This window comes from Amphiprion ocellaris, chromosome 21 (assembly GCF_022539595.1).
Source record: "Amphiprion ocellaris isolate individual 3 ecotype Okinawa chromosome 21, ASM2253959v1, whole genome shotgun sequence".
Taxonomy (NCBI): Eukaryota; Metazoa; Chordata; class Actinopteri; family Pomacentridae; genus Amphiprion; species Amphiprion ocellaris.
Genome location: NC_072786.1, coordinates 26,873,872 through 26,889,291, shown reverse-complemented (window position 1 = coordinate 26,889,291; position 15,420 = coordinate 26,873,872). Strand labels below are relative to the sequence as shown.

The 15,420-nt window shown below is 42.0% G+C and overlaps 1 protein-coding gene across 1 annotated transcript in view; it reads left to right on the top strand.

Annotated features, from left to right (window-relative positions):
- lrig3 (leucine-rich repeats and immunoglobulin-like domains 3) overlaps positions 1-14,981 on the top strand; it is a 31,324-nt gene extending 16,343 nt beyond the window's left edge. The window contains exons 4-19 of the mRNA XM_023298768.3: positions 2,772-2,906; positions 2,998-3,141; positions 4,315-4,458; positions 4,549-4,692; positions 6,236-6,379; positions 9,309-9,389; positions 9,497-9,568; positions 10,056-10,127; positions 11,297-11,460; positions 11,774-12,109; positions 12,215-12,496; positions 12,978-13,457; positions 13,550-13,708; positions 13,793-13,933; positions 14,020-14,274; positions 14,360-14,981. Of these exons, the coding sequence (XP_023154536.2) occupies positions 2,772-2,906; positions 2,998-3,141; positions 4,315-4,458; positions 4,549-4,692; positions 6,236-6,379; positions 9,309-9,389; positions 9,497-9,568; positions 10,056-10,127; positions 11,297-11,460; positions 11,774-12,109; positions 12,215-12,496; positions 12,978-13,457; positions 13,550-13,708; positions 13,793-13,933; positions 14,020-14,274; positions 14,360-14,598 (2,992 nt within the window). The 3' untranslated portion in view covers positions 14,599-14,981. The remainder of the gene's footprint in view (positions 1-2,771; positions 2,907-2,997; positions 3,142-4,314; positions 4,459-4,548; positions 4,693-6,235; positions 6,380-9,308; positions 9,390-9,496; positions 9,569-10,055; positions 10,128-11,296; positions 11,461-11,773; positions 12,110-12,214; positions 12,497-12,977; positions 13,458-13,549; positions 13,709-13,792; positions 13,934-14,019; positions 14,275-14,359) is intronic.
- Positions 14,982-15,420: the final 439 nt, after the last annotated feature.

Genomic DNA, 15,420 nt, shown 5'->3' with positions numbered 1-15,420 from the left:
TAGCGTCTCCTCTTCTCCCGACGCTTCAGTCCTGCCCGACATCCTCTCCTCCTTCTGCGGAGCTCAGCTGGGATGTCTGGTCTCTCCCACGACGGCGGCCTGGCCTGGCTCAGCGCCAACAGCTGTTCCCGACTGTAAACAATGGAGCCATGGCTGAACGGGTCACCAGATGCAGATTTAAAAAGTTCCGAAAACAGTAGTAAACAAAGTAGGGAAAACGCTATTTGCACATCCATGTCTGTCCCGTACAAAAGCGTCACCCTACTTGCTGAAAAGAAAAACTTAAAAAGAGAAGAAAACTACAAAAATAACTAAACAGACCTAAAGTTAACCGGAGCTGCTGTAACTAGCTGCCGCTGGCACGGCGCCATCTTGAAAAAAAAAAAAAAAAAAAAAAAAAAAAAAAAAAAAAAAAAAAAAAAAAAAAAAAAAAAAAAAAAAAAAAGCTCATAATTTTTGGTCAACTTGTCAGCATGTAAATGTAGTTGGCTTGATGGCTGCTGAGGCCAAAAACCCTATGGAGCTATGCAAAGAGCTTTTATAACAGTCACATTTTATGCATTCAAGCTCTTCGAGGCTTCGGAAAGTCTGGAAATGTGGGTGTAGAGGAAGATTTTTAGCAGTCTGTGCTTTTTAAATACTACCAAAAAAACATGCATAGCAAACATAGCTCAGTGGTTGCAATCGCATCAACACAACAGCAGATTCTGGTCCAATAATGAGTCTGGATTCTCATCTGCACTGAGGATGCCTCAGGCTCTTATTGACACATGCTTTGGTCTTTGCATTGACTTCCACAAACAACAGCAAAGTCCCACAACCGCACTCGTAATGGCTCCATAATCGCATCAAATTGGATGAACAAATTTGAAGCATGCGAAGTTGACGTGCACAATGCTCTGTCTGTTTGTGTGTGGAGAAGATTCGCTGAGTGGCAGTGCAGATGTTGGGAGGGGAAAACATGGAAAGGAGGAGGGTTTGGACCAAGTTTGTGCAATTATTTGGGCATGTAGATGTAAAGATTGTGGTTGAGTTTGTGTTTAAAGTTTATATTTTATTGTGGAAGCTGAGTAAGCCATGAAGCAGCCAAAATTGAGGGTCCATTTCATGCACCAAACCCCTTCGCTTGTCCATCTTTCCCTCCAAGTAAAACTGGAAAGACTGGTTCTGTCTCACCGGGCGGCCTTCCTTCTCTCAGCGACCAGTCAGGGGAACATGAAAACTGAGATACAGGTGGTGTGTGGCACTTTTGTTTGGGACCTGAGGGTTGTGGTGCATGGAAAGCCCTCTGCAAATCTCCAAACAAAAGAGCTACCTGTGCCGTTTTTATTGGACACAGCGAGCAAAGACATTTTCCTAAGGACCTGTAGTCCTGGTAGTAGCTACTGCACGCCAGAAAATGTTCTTTTTGAGCGACTTTTTAGCAACAAATGTACATTTTTCAGAATCATACAAGGACGAGTAGCTAACAGCATGGTAGCTAGACTACGTATGTTCTTCCACCAAACTCCATTTAACAGAAGAAGTTGAACCTGCCATGGTAGTTTTTAGGTGACTGTCTGTCTTCATTATTGCATAAAGTTTCACTCCAGTCCTAACCACAGAGGTACTCCAAAGTCCTGCCAAATTGTCCCATAGATATTGACTCTTCGTCAGGCCTTCAATCGCAAGATTATGAAAAGGTGTGTTGGATGGAGGAGCCTGTTGCTATGGAAATATTTTGCACAAACTTTGAACAGAGATGTGTGGAAAAATGGGTCAGTGCTACCAAGCGGCCCTTGGGAGAGATGTCTTGATTTAACAGCAGCCGCTCAGTCGTACTGCCTCAGGCACATGAAATGAAAGTGAAATTGAGATTAGACTTAACAAAAGTCGTGCTGGATGTAAATAGATGGGTCAGACCTGGTGCCCGATTTGCATACTGAGCATCAAAGCCAGCTTTTCTCCAACATATAACCACAATATTTGATGTGCTTTGACTTCTGCCACTCAGTTGATTGACACACAAATATTATATTATTAAATATTAATGGCACCACATTCCAAATTAAATCAACATTATAAAATCGTCCTCAGATTTTTTTGTTGTTGTTTTTTGAAGGCTGCTGGAAAAAGGAATCAGAAAAACCAACATCTCGCTGGTCAGCAAGGTGTAGGAGGAGGGGGGTGGACTGTAACCATTGCAATGAATGCTGAAAACGAGGCCTGTAGTCTGGTGCATCGCAGGAACTCCCCCCTCCTCTGCACTCTCTGCTGCCGAGGCTCCTGCACAAAGAGGGCACTGTACCGGCTCTGTTTATAACCAAGCAGTCCCTGCACTGCAATTTAGGAGGCGTGCAGCTCAGGAAATTGCTGGCCTCTGCCGGGGCATGCTTTCACTGAGGGAATGGTATTCATCAGCCAAGTAATTGGCAGGTTACTTTTTTAAATACCTTGTTGGTAATTACCTTATAAACAAAATAACACATCACTAAACAGAAAGGTTGTTTGGCGTGAAGAGCGGCGACATTAATCATATCAAACAATTTGTTGGCTTTTAGGAAATATGCATACAACATGAGCAAAAAAAAAAAAAAAAGGATGACAGACTTTCGCTCTGGGTGGTAAGTTTTATCTTTACAAGCGTGTGAGAGTTTGTCATTTTTTAATACCGCAGCCTAATTTAGGGACTCGACTGTTTGTATATCGGGGAACATGAAACTGTTGTGCACCACTGGGCAAATACACAGTATTTTGGTAATTTATTGGAGCAATGGTGTCTGTATTTTCAGAGCAAACAACAGGATCACCAGGATCTCCGAGAAGCAACTCAGGCCTTTTCTGGCCCTGGAAACGCTCGACCTCAGCAACAACAACATTGTGGAAATAAAGGCCAACTCCTTCCCCGCTCTGCCGCTCAAGAACATGTGGGTGTCACAGTTGTCTTTGTGTCTTAAAATGCATTAATGCATATGACTGTAATTGCTGTAATATTTCTGCTATTGTTCAATCTTCCAGGTTCCTCAACAACAATCGAATCTCGTCTCTGGAGACCGGCTGCTTCACCAACCTGTCCGACACGCTGCAGGTTCTTCGACTCAACCGTAACCGTCTGTCCACCATCCCACCCAAGATCTTCCAGCTGCCCAACCTCCAGCATCTGTAAGCTACATTTTTTTTTACAGTCAGCATTACTGGTACCATTGTTGCTGATTATTAAAGCATGCAACCCCAGTTTCAACTTAAATTGAGTTGTCCCGTTGCAAAGAGGAAATGCAAACTATAGTGGACGTGAAAAGTTGTTGTAACTAACCAAGATTTCAAGATTTTCCAAGCTAATCCACTCCAACCTCCATGCAGCTGCTCACCACACTGACAGACAGGTGTTTTTTTGAAATCAGTTCTGTTCTGGGGGACAAATAAATATTTGGATTGTCTGATTTTAGGACTGCCATGACTAGTCTGCATCATTAAAGACACCCTAACCCTCATGTTGTTTTGTTCTTTGCCACAGAACGTAACATTAACCAACAGAAATGATCTTTTAAATCTTCTGTTCATTATAACATAAGTCTTTTGCGTATCATAACTGCCTCATGACATCTGTCATTATTGGCTCCTGTCATTGGTCAGCTACAGTCAGTATTACAGTTTTAGACGATGGCGGCTGCAGCAAAGTTCAGCTTGGTTCAGTGTCAAAAAACTCAAGGTTTTGAAAGAGTAAAAAAAATGGATTTATTTTTGAGTTACACTTCTGCTTGTATTTTTATTATGTTGCAGTTTGACTACAGTTTTAGACTTTATTGTGAAAACCCATGTTTACATTTTGTAATGTGCTGCATTATACAATAACACAGTCTGTTAAAATAAAAAGAACTTAAATGAAACAATAATTTTGCAGTTTGGGAGGAAAAATAATTGTTTAGGCGTTACTGAAGCCCAGGTTGCTTTGATTGCGGCCTTTAGCTCATCTGTATTTTTCAGTGTTTCTCATCTTGCTTTTGAAAATACTCCACATGGTCAGGTGAGTCAGGTGAATTTAGTGGCCAATCAAGCATGGTAATACCATGGTCAGCAAACCATTTGGTTGTAGTTTTGGGACTGTGTTGAGGTGCTGCTGGAAAAGGAAATCTGCATCTCTATAATGGAAGCATGAAGTGCTAGCAGCTGCATTGACGTCTACAATGTCTAAAAATCTTTCTTAAATAACTGACTTTTGCGTGATGTTGTAATTAGTTGAACTGCACTAGAGTATCTACACAAATGACACCTTAATAGTTCAAACCCAGCAGTTTGCTCTGTTTTTATTTTAAATTCTTCCACTCTTTGTTTCAGGGAGTTGAGCAGAAACCGGGTTCGCAGGATTGAAGGCCTCACATTCCACGGTCTTCACGCTCTCCACTCCCTGAAGATGCAGAGAAACGGACTCAGCCGCCTGATGGACGGAGCTTTCTGGGGCCTCAGCAACATGGAAGTCCTGTATGCTAAATTCACAAGTGACCTCAGTTCTGCTGCTCCGGTTTAATGCAATGTGAAGCCTAATTTTGTTCTGTTTTTGTGTCGCTGCAGGCAGCTGGACTACAACAACCTGACGGAGGTGAGTAAGGGCTGGCTGTACGGCCTGCTGACTCTGCAGCAGCTCCACCTCGGCCACAACGCCATCAGCAGGATCCGACCCGATGCCTGGGAGTTCTGCCAGAAACTCAGCGAGCTGTGAGTCCACCTTTTCATTTTCTCCCCCTTCTTCTGCAGCCTCTTTCTTTTTTTTCTTCTTTTCGCCCTCCCTCTCATTATTCCCTCCTCACTTTCACATTCACACTCTGAACTCCCAACACTTCGCTGTGTTGCCCTCTCCTCCTCTCTGGCCTTCCTCACACTCCAGTTCCCCCCTTCGCCGATCCAAACACAAAGCTCCGACTCTTATGCTCTACCGGCCGCTGCCAACATTAAAGCACTGCCAAAATATTACACACCCCTTTGCCTCCTTTCTGCTCGGCTGTCGATGGAGCCAAAACATTGACCTCCAGAAGTCCCACTGCCACTCCGTTATTAGTTGCACTTTCTTCCCCTTTGAAATACCCACAAACTCCGGAGATTTCTCATGCCGTCGGCCTACGTTCCTGGAGGCAGATTGGATTTCCTTTGTTGTGGCTCTTGTTTACTGCACTGTTTGGAGCGTTTAGCACAGATAGGCTGCTTTGTTTTTTTCCTCTCTGGCTCTTATCACATGAACCTGAGAGTAAACAAGCTGCCTGTGGGCTGCAAACTGTCCGGCTATCTGATTTGGTCTCGTCTGAGTTTACTTTAAGGCTGCTCGCAATTATTTGTTTTGCAATTTCTCTTCTGTTGAAAAATTCAATCTCATTAGAGTGATTGTAGGCAACTTAAGTCTGGAAAAGGTTGTTTTCATAAAACGGTGTTCTCTCAGTGTTGAATTTGATATGTTTTTTTCTCCAAAAATTAGTTTTTATTGGCAGAATTTTAAAGTAGAGCTTGTAGTGTGTAACATGTGACTCCATGTTTTTCAGATTAAAAACTACAAATTTAAAGTTTTTAAGGTAATGGTTGGGAATGAAGTATATTACCAACTGTGTCAATATTTATTAACCTTCTGAATCTCAAAACCCGTCACCAGGTTTGAAAAGCAGGATATATTTGAAAATTAACCCAAATTACTCTAATTATCAGAACCAGAAACTGTAAGAATAGAAAAATGTCAGATTTTCAGCTTCTCATCAGTTCTTGAACTAATTGTGTTTGACCATTGATTTTGTCTAAACAATTATCCAAATTTCAGTTTAGAATTGAGGTATTTAATATCACTTTATTCTACTCTCTGTGCTCATTAACACTGTATTTCTTTCTTTAAATTTTTATTTGATTTGTAGTAAAGCTGTTTATATTTACACGTTATTCTTTTTCTGTTGTCAGACAACAGAGCAAGTGTGCAAAAGATCCTAATTTTATAATCATGATGTTGTCAGACAAATTGCAACATTCTATTTTTCTAGAAGTAGAAGCTACTACCAAAGTCACAGAACAGCTATACAATAAGGAGAAACAGAGATGCTTTTAATCACTTGGATTTCTTTCGTAGTTCTTCTAATTTGCATCATGTTGGAGTTTACAGTTTAAACATTGGTTTATATTTGGTTTATAGTTGATTAATTGGTTAAATAGTAGAGTACTCAGTAGAAAAATAATGGTTTGTACTTTTTGTACTAATGTTTTTATCGTCTCTGTATCTGTCCTGCAGCAACCTCTTCTCCAATCATCTCTCCAGACTGGAGGAATCCAGCTTCGTTGGTCTCAGTCTGCTGGACGAACTCCACATCGGAAACAATCATGTGAGCTTCATCGCAGATGGAGCTTTTCGTGGCCTTTCCAACCTGGAGATGCTGTACGTTTAACTCAGTATTTTACTACAGAGCGGCCTGAGGTTTTGAACCTTGTCTTGATATAACTGCAGCTTAGTTTTTTTCAGATATTTTACTGTTACTGAGAGGAGTATCTCCTATTCATAGCAATTTTTTCTCGTTTAGGTGATCAAAATGTGGTTGAAATCCTTCCTTTTAACCTTCACAACCCCAAAATTCACTGGCAGGTTGATAGACATGATGTCTTTTTTAAAAGAATCACTTTTATCAGAGCCAGAAACTGTAAAACAGAAAAAAAAGTATTGGATGTTTATAGTTCTGACAGTTCGTCAGCTGATCATGACTTAATGTTATGTTGGAAAATTGCCCTGATATAAGCTTGAAATCATGACAAATAACCAAAATCACCAAAATTTGCCAAAAATGAATTGTTTACTTCAACGAGATTCTGTAAAAAACTAAAAGTGTAGTGCTCCTCTGCACACTGTGATTCAGCTGTGACTGACAGACATGACAAAAATTCAGAGTATTTGTTTGAACTCAGTTGAACTGCACTGTACACACACAGACATTTTTTTTTAAAAGAGACACCATTTTTTAGGCTGTGCGCTCTTGGAAAAATGTAGTGCATATCAATTCTAGTTTGGTTTTTTTGTAAAATTTAAAAAAATTATCTAAGAAATTCCACTTTTGCTTTTCCTTTTTTTGATGATTTATGGCAATGAAAAATTAACCGACAGTGACCAGAAATGTGTTTACTAGTTCCGAGGGTTACAGAAATCTGATAAAAGCTGACCTAACAAAGACATACAACTGAAGTAAAATTAGAAGTTCAGAATTTGGGGATAATACAGAAAGACCACACTTAGTATGAAGCTTTATCAGTGAATATTTGGTGTTCCAGTTAACATCAAATGTACCTACAGATCCATATGCTGCTCCGTCGGCCCTCCCAGCCCCTTTAAAGCCGCCCCCCACCACCAATCCTCTGCCTGAGTGGAAATATCCTGCCTGATTTGTTTTGGGGATGTGAAATGAATTACTGTGTTGAGGTCTTTCCACACACATAAACATAAAAAAAAAACCTCCGAGAGGCACAAACCCACCCAAACCTTCCCATCCTCCACCCAGAACCCACCTCCTCGCCTACATCCACCCTTCCCCCTTCTGTTCCCACAGAAAGTCTCCAGAACATTTCCACCCACCCCAAATGGGACGTTTTTTTTTAACTGAAACCAAATGTGAGCTGTGCTGCTGAGGTCATGGTAGGGCAGGTGTGCACCAAGGTGGACATGGATTGCTTCAGGGCTTGAAACCCGCCACCCCCGCCCCGTGGCCCAAACACACACCCTTCCTCAATTTCGATCAGCCATAGCCAGGCATGCTGAGGAAGAAAATAACTGAAAGCATTAAAGCAGCTGACGGATCAAAGGAGGCAGTTTCTCTGGGAAATTCTTGGCTTTTAGCGATGCTCGTACCAAAGCTGTGTATTTAGTTGTTTGGTATATTTTTCTTTCTGTGGATAGCAGGATGAATGTCTTCATAGTTTTTCCAGTTTTGGTAGCAGAAAACTGCTTCAGGGAACATCAACAGTTGGTCAGCGCCTCTCAAAAATCAATGAGCTAGAGTTTCTTTTGTAGAGTTGCTCTTTGGGCCTGATGTTCAGCGATCCAGCAGGGACACAACCATTGAAGATGACCTATTTCTATTATTTCTGTATGCACATTCGTAGTAACTCTGAAGTTAGCATAATTTAATGTAACATCAAGCGGAAATGGACTATTCTCACTATCAAAACCGGTGTGCTCCATAAAGTAGTTTAGATCTCGCAATAGATGTTTAGTTAGACGTGTTATCTGCCTTGTGTGCTAACTCAGTCAACTGACAAAGCTAATGTTTACACGCTAGAAATGAGACTGAAGCGTAAATAAGATAATAGATATGATTTAAATTGGAAGGATAATAAACTGCATTTTCAAAAAAGCAACAAAAAAACACTAACACTTAATTTGTTTGGGCGTTCGGTCAGCTTTCATTAGCAATTTCATTCAGTTTTTGCAATTTAAGGTTTCTTGTGTATGTGTTTTCCTAATTACCTTCAAAAACTATACTAGTGTCATTGACCATTCCCATATTATCTGTTTCTCCATCTTTTCTAAACAGTTCATGTGTTAGCAAACTAATGTTAGCTTTACTTTCTTCTGTTAGTGAGCTGCATTTACACCTGGAAGTTACTGAATGTGAATATTTATTCAGAACTTATTTTCACACACAAACAATATTGTGTGTTGCAATTCATGTTTATGTCATGATGCATAAATCTGAACTTTGTAAACACTTGAGTTACAGCTAGGCTAAATGTTGTCCACACTAATATTATATGAGCTAGTTTGACACTGTTTGATCAGTTTCATTCAATTTCTGCAGTTTGAGGTTTCTTTTGTTTATGTCTCAGTATTTTTACAAACAGCTCTTTCAGTCAGCTTGACAATTTAACCTGGGGGGTCTACTAAAAGGCATCTTTGGAAAAGTTGTGGTATTTTGAAAAAAACATAACGTGTTTAAAATCACATTTTCATACTGGCGGATTCCTTTGAGGATTATCACATACATATTTTAATTGCATGCAGAGTATATTTATCTGCACAAACAAAGTTTCAAATGTAGCACGTGAAATTGCAGTGCTTCCTTGTAAAACTTTTTTTCCACTATACGACACAGAAAAGCCATTGCAGACTTTTGAAAGTGCCGCAAAGGCCAGGAAGTGACTTCCTGTATAGGCATGGAGCCGCTTTGAATATAATTTTAACGTCTCAAACATTTTCCCCCTCACACGAAACGTAATGCCGCATAAAGTTTTATGAACATCCCAAGCACAGTTGTTTTCTGGGTGTGGATTTTTCTCTCTCTCTCTTTTTTTACAATGTGGTTTTTCTTTGTTTCTTCTGAAAGGGATCTCCAAAATAATGAAATCTCTTGGACCATTGAAGACATGAATGGACCTTTTTCTGCTCTGGACAAGCTGAAAAGACTGTGAGTTTGTGACCTACTTACCATACGGTTTGACTTAATGGAACAAAATAAGGTCAGTGAGTAAAAGTGAGGTTGGGATTTGATCAGACTTTTGTCGTTTTTCCCAGATTTCTGCAGGGGAACCAGATCCGCTCGGTGACCAAGAAGTCTTTCTCAGGCCTGGACGCACTGCAGCACCTGTGAGTCGGCCTCGTGTTTCACTGATTGTTTCCAAAAGTCTGAGCTGTAAACTAAGCAGGGTGAATCACACAAAGACATAGAGGCTGTTTGTTAGAGCCCAAACTGTCTTCTCCCGTTCCTCCACTTTGATGTGGAATGAAGAAAAAACTCTGCCATTAGTATCTTTACGTGTGTGCCAGACTATATCGATCACCAGGGCAAGTGGAGAAGGCGATGTGTGTGCACAAAAGTGTGTGTTTGTCTGTGCAACAGCTGCATTTGATTCTAATTAGAGTTTTTTCCCAGCCGTTGCCAGAGCTGAAAGCAGCCCAGAGTTGGGCCTCTCTTGATTAACACAGCAAACTGCTGCCCAGAGTTTTATTGTTCTGGAGCCCAGACCTTTTTTCTTCTCTCGATTGAAGTTTTTGCAGCCTTCACTCCACATGGCTGATGTCGGCAGAAAATCTGTTGAGGATCCTAATTTTCTTTTCTCTTTTCCCTCCGCAGAGATTTAAGCAATAACGCCATCATGTCCATCCAAGCGAACGCCTTCTCTCAGATGAAGAACCTGCAGGAGCTGTAAGTGTAATCATGTTTAAGGGCAGCTTCGGTTAGTGCTTCAGTGTTGATGTGGGACAAAACACCAGGTGAAACTTATTATGGTGTGCTGGGAAGGTCAGCACCAGGCAGTGCTTACTTCAGTGTTAATAACAGGTTAATAACAGTTTCATTTGTCTCCTTCCATTAAAGGACAGTATCCAGTAAAAACCTGAGCAAGGGAATCTTTACATTTTTTAAGTATTAATGCCATTTTTTGATAAGTTAAAGACAATTACATGACAATAATGCTTCCTGGAGAAAAATTGGGTGTTGTAGTAGTTGGAATGAGAATGGGCATCTGCAAGTCTTTATTTTTGTTTTGATCTACAATTTCAAAATGAACAGATACTTTGCATACCAAGTCTGTATTAGCCTGTTTTGGCTTCACAAACTGTGTATTATCACAAAAATTACAAACACCTAAAAGGAAAAAGGGCTTTCATAAGGTTAAGTTTCAGTAAAAATCTACCTCTATAGATTTCCTTTTTTGAACTATGTGAGAAAACGCCACATGACCAACTGTTTGAAATGCTATTACTGAAGGGTAAATGAATCCTTTAAATTCCAAGCAGTTCCTTTTTATGCTTGAGTCACAATTTTACTCACTGTGGGTTAATTTTTTACTGCAATATAAAGTCCTGCAACTCTATGGAAACAGCAAAACCGTGGCTAGAAGTAGACTCATCTGTAATATAGTAATGTTGTTCCATAAATCATACTAAAAGAGAAAAAAGTTGAATCTGTTTCTTGTTTCCATATATGTCTCTTATCTGGTTTGCGTAAACAAAGTCTGCAGTTCAGCCTAGTTCAGCTGTCCAGTCCCTGATTTTTTTCTCACGTGGCTGTTGGTCACAGCTGAATCACTAATGGCTTCTCAGTTATGCTGAGGAGTGCAGAATTTTAACTTTTACAGAAGCTGGTTAGATCAAACGGTATATTTTCACCATTTTTTAAGGAGACATGTAAAATAAAGTGATTTTGAAGAAAATACGTTTTTTTTTGTTTGTTTTTTTCAGTTTCGGGCTCTGATATATGGTATAATTTGGACATTTTTTAAAAGTTGAAAACATGCCTCTCAAACCCGCTGGTGGGTTTTGGGTTTGGATTTTGCAGAGTTTAACATCTCTGGTATCTTCTCCCCTTGGCAGGCGTCTGAACACCTCCAGCCTCCTGTGCGACTGCCAGCTGAAGTGGCTTCCAGTCTGGGTGGCAGAACAAACCTTCCTGCCCTGCGTCAATGCCAGCTGCGCCCACCCACAAATGCTGAAGGGCAGGAGCGTGTTCGCCATAAGCCAGGAGGATTTTGTGTGTGGTGAGAGATGCATTCATTTGGTGTAACACCTTGACACACACGTAGCGTCATGTCTCAGAAACAGCCATTTATCCAAGGCAGGTTTTCCATTTACAAACTGACCCAGATTGTTGAGTATTTTCCTCACGGACTCCTGGACAAGCTAATGAGTCTCATAAGGGAACGTAATGGAAATTTCCTAAGATGCCAAGTTATTCCCTTCTCGGGGCCTCATATGCTCCCAATGTCACATACATTTAGAGATTTACATCTAAAACCAGACAAATAATGTAGAATAGAAATGTAAATATCACTGTTTTCTTTTTTCACACAGATGACTTCCCAAAGCCCCAGATCACTGTGCAGCCTGAGACCCAGACGGCCCTCAAGGGCACCAACGTTACGTTTGTGTGCTCTGCGGCCAGCTCCAGTGACTCGCCCATGACCTTCGCCTGGAAAAAAGACAACGAGGTCCTGAATGACGTAGAGATCCACAACCAGGCCCACCTCCGGGTTCAGGGAGGCACTGGAGGCGAGACGGAGGTGACAGAATATACGACCACGCTGCAGCTTCAAAACGTTGAGTTCTCCAGTGAGGGGAAGTACCAGTGTGTCATCTCCAACCACTTTGGATCTTCATACTCAACCAAGGCCAGGCTCACTGTCAACAGTAAGTCTGGAACAGAGTAAACCAATTCACGTGTCTCCATACAAGTCCTTACAGTTGTGGAATCTTCAGTTCTCCAGTATTAAGGTCTTTTTCCCTTGTTTGCAGTGCTGCCTTCCTTCACTAAGATACCCATGGACTTGAGTATCCGAGCCGGAGCCACGGCAAGGCTGGAATGTGCCGCTGTTGGTCATCCTTCCCCTCAGATTGCCTGGCAGAAAGACGGAGGCACCGACTTCCCTGCTGCTCGTGAGCGCCGCATGCATGTGATGCCAGAGGACGACGTCTTTTTCATAGTGGATGTCAAGACCGAAGACATTGGTGTTTATAGCTGCACTGCTCAGAACACAGCTGGAGCTATTTTGGCTAATGCTACGCTAACTGTTCTAGGTAAGAGCACTGATATAACAGAAATTGTTTAAAGCTTCCACTTTAGGTTCGAAGGCTCTGGCTCAGGTGGTAGAGCGGGTCTTCCAATGATCGAAAGGTCGGCGTTTCGATTCCCTCACTGTCCTAGTCATGTGCTGTTGTGTCCTTGGGCAAGACACTTTACCCACCTGGCCTCCAGTGCTGCTACTCACACTGGAGTATGAATGCGTGTGAATGCTGGTGGTGGTCGGAGGGGCCGTAGGTGCAGATTGTCAGCCACGCTTCCGTCAGTCTGCCCCAGGGCAGCTGTGGCTACAAATGTAGTTTACCACCGCTGAGTGAGAATGTGTGAGTGAATGAATAATGGATTCATTGTGAAGCGCTTTGAGTGCCTTGAAAAGCGCTATATAAATCTAATCCATTATTATTATTATTATTATTATCAATCATTCTGATGTTGTTTGCTCAGTGTCACTAAGCTAGTCTACTACTTTTCCTACAGAAACACCTTCCTTTTTGCGTCCCCTCATGGATCGTACTGTGGCCAAAGGTGAAACCGCTGTCCTCCAGTGCATTGCAGGCGGCAGCCCTCCCCCGAGGCTGAACTGGACCAAAGACGACAGCCCATTGGTGGTGACCGAGCGGCACTTCTTTGCAGCTGCCAACCAGCTCCTCATCATTGTTGACGCCGCAGAGGCAGACGCTGGGAAGTACACTTGCGAGATGTCTAATGCGTTAGGCACCGAGAGGGGCAATGTTCGGCTGGCAGTCATACCGAATCCCAACTGTGACTCTGGAGTGCAGCAGGGTGGCGTTGGGCTTGGAATTGTGAGTGGCGCAGGATCTGAAGATGATGGGTGGACCACAATGGGTATCGTCATCATAGTGGTGGTGTGCTGTGTGGTTGGTACTTCCCTGGTTTGGGTGGTCATCATCTACCACACCCGTCGACGGAATGAGGACTGCAGTGTCACCAATACAGGTTGCCGTTGCTTTCTTTTGTCGATTCTTCCTCTTTCCAACTGTTAACTATGAAAATGAAAGCATATATAACCCTATGTCTTTGTGCTCCAGATGAGACCAACCTGCCTGCCGACATCCCCAGCTACCTGTCCTCTCAGGGTACTCTTGCCGACCGACAGGATGGCTACATCCCATCTGAGAGTGGCAGCAGCCATCAGTATATGGCATCGTCAATGAGCGGCTTTTACCTCCAGCCTAAAGACATGAATGGTAAAACCCCTGCCCTTTCTTGTTTGACTTAAATTTGAAATTATTCCATTTTTCGTACTTGACACTTTTCCTTTGCACTGACAGGTCTTTGTCAACTGGATACAGGAAGTGAAGCAGACTTGGAAGCGACTATAGATCCTCTGCTGTGCCATTATCAAGGTCCAATTGGGTCACTGCTATGCCGAGATAACATGTACTCCACTGACCCATCAGAGGTTTTCACAGGTTTGTAACAATCTCCCTTGTCTTGTTGGACTGATCCAGAATAATAAGCCTACCTGAAGTACTTGACTTACATTTTTCACCTTCAGGTTGTTCCATTGACCAGAAGCCTGTTTACATCGACTCCTACAGCGGCAGCCTGAGCAACCCTAAAAGGAGGGATTACTTTTTGTCTGAGCACTTCGACCTCTGCTCATCTACTGTCCTGATGCAGCTTCCCAGTGCCAGTCTGCATCATGGTCCCTCTCACCAGCAGGGCGACCGCCGTCCATCCATGGAGGAGGGAGATGTGGTCGATTACGGGAGACCTCATGAGTGTCTTTCGCCCTGCAACACCTTCATGGGTAGGTCTTGAATTGATTGGTTTTGCTGAACTTTGAAGCCGTTGCTGTACTTGGTCTGACTTCTTCTTGCACCTCTCTCACTCAGGAACATTTGGGAAAGCTCCTTGGAGGCCTCACCAGGATCTTTACCCAGGGTTCAGCCCACCATCTGTGACTCATAAAGAAATAACTCTGCATGAGAACCCTTACGCTGCTCCAGATGCAGATTCAGACCACGAGGACGTCGGTGTCGACAAGGACTCTTCATCAGAGCAAAGTGTATATGAACATCCATTAGACAACAGTCGGACTGATCCAATGACACAATGCAGAACGAGCACTTAACCAAGTGACTGAGCTCCTGTCTGCTCTTGTTTTTCATGAAGAGGACGACCAAAACAATGAACCTTTCTACCTCACTGAATGGACACTTTTGCAATAACGGACTCCTCAAATGTGCAACGAGTGAATGTAAAAGACAATTTGATTTTCATGTAGAAACAGAAAGGAGAATATTAGCAGGAGAATGCAGCTTCAGTTAAATAATACAGATGAATATATACATTTTTTATATAAAGTTTATTATATTTTGTAAATTGTATATAAACAGATTTCATTATTTTTGCTTACATTTTGTGTATGAGTATTTTGCAGCCTATTCAGTTCTTCCAGCTTTGAATGAAGCAATGTTTTGCACATGTGTAAACAATAAACAAAAAACACCTTAACGTGTGCTGCCACATTCATTTAAGTGACACGAGTGTTCATGAGTAAGGCTTCATCATGCGGGAGAGGTATTACAGATTCAGTGGACAGGTTGGGGAGTTAAATACTGGCCTTTCAGAGCAGAACCACAGACCGCCAAGGACGGGGCAGGTCTGTCATCAGTCAGCCCCCCCACACAGAGGATGTTTAATGGTTTAGTATCAGCCTGGGTCCAGGTAGGGCCGGGTAATCACTCAACATTTTCATTTATTGGCTTTCAATGCAATTATTTAGAATATATAATAACTAAGTAGAAGACTATAAAATTTGGAAAATAATAACAGTATCGTCTTATTGGTTTCTGTCAAATAATCCAACCCTAATTCAACTTCTTTAGTGATTCATTGGACTTTATAAATGACTTTGGACAACACCAGATGTGGGAAATCGAGTATTTCCCTC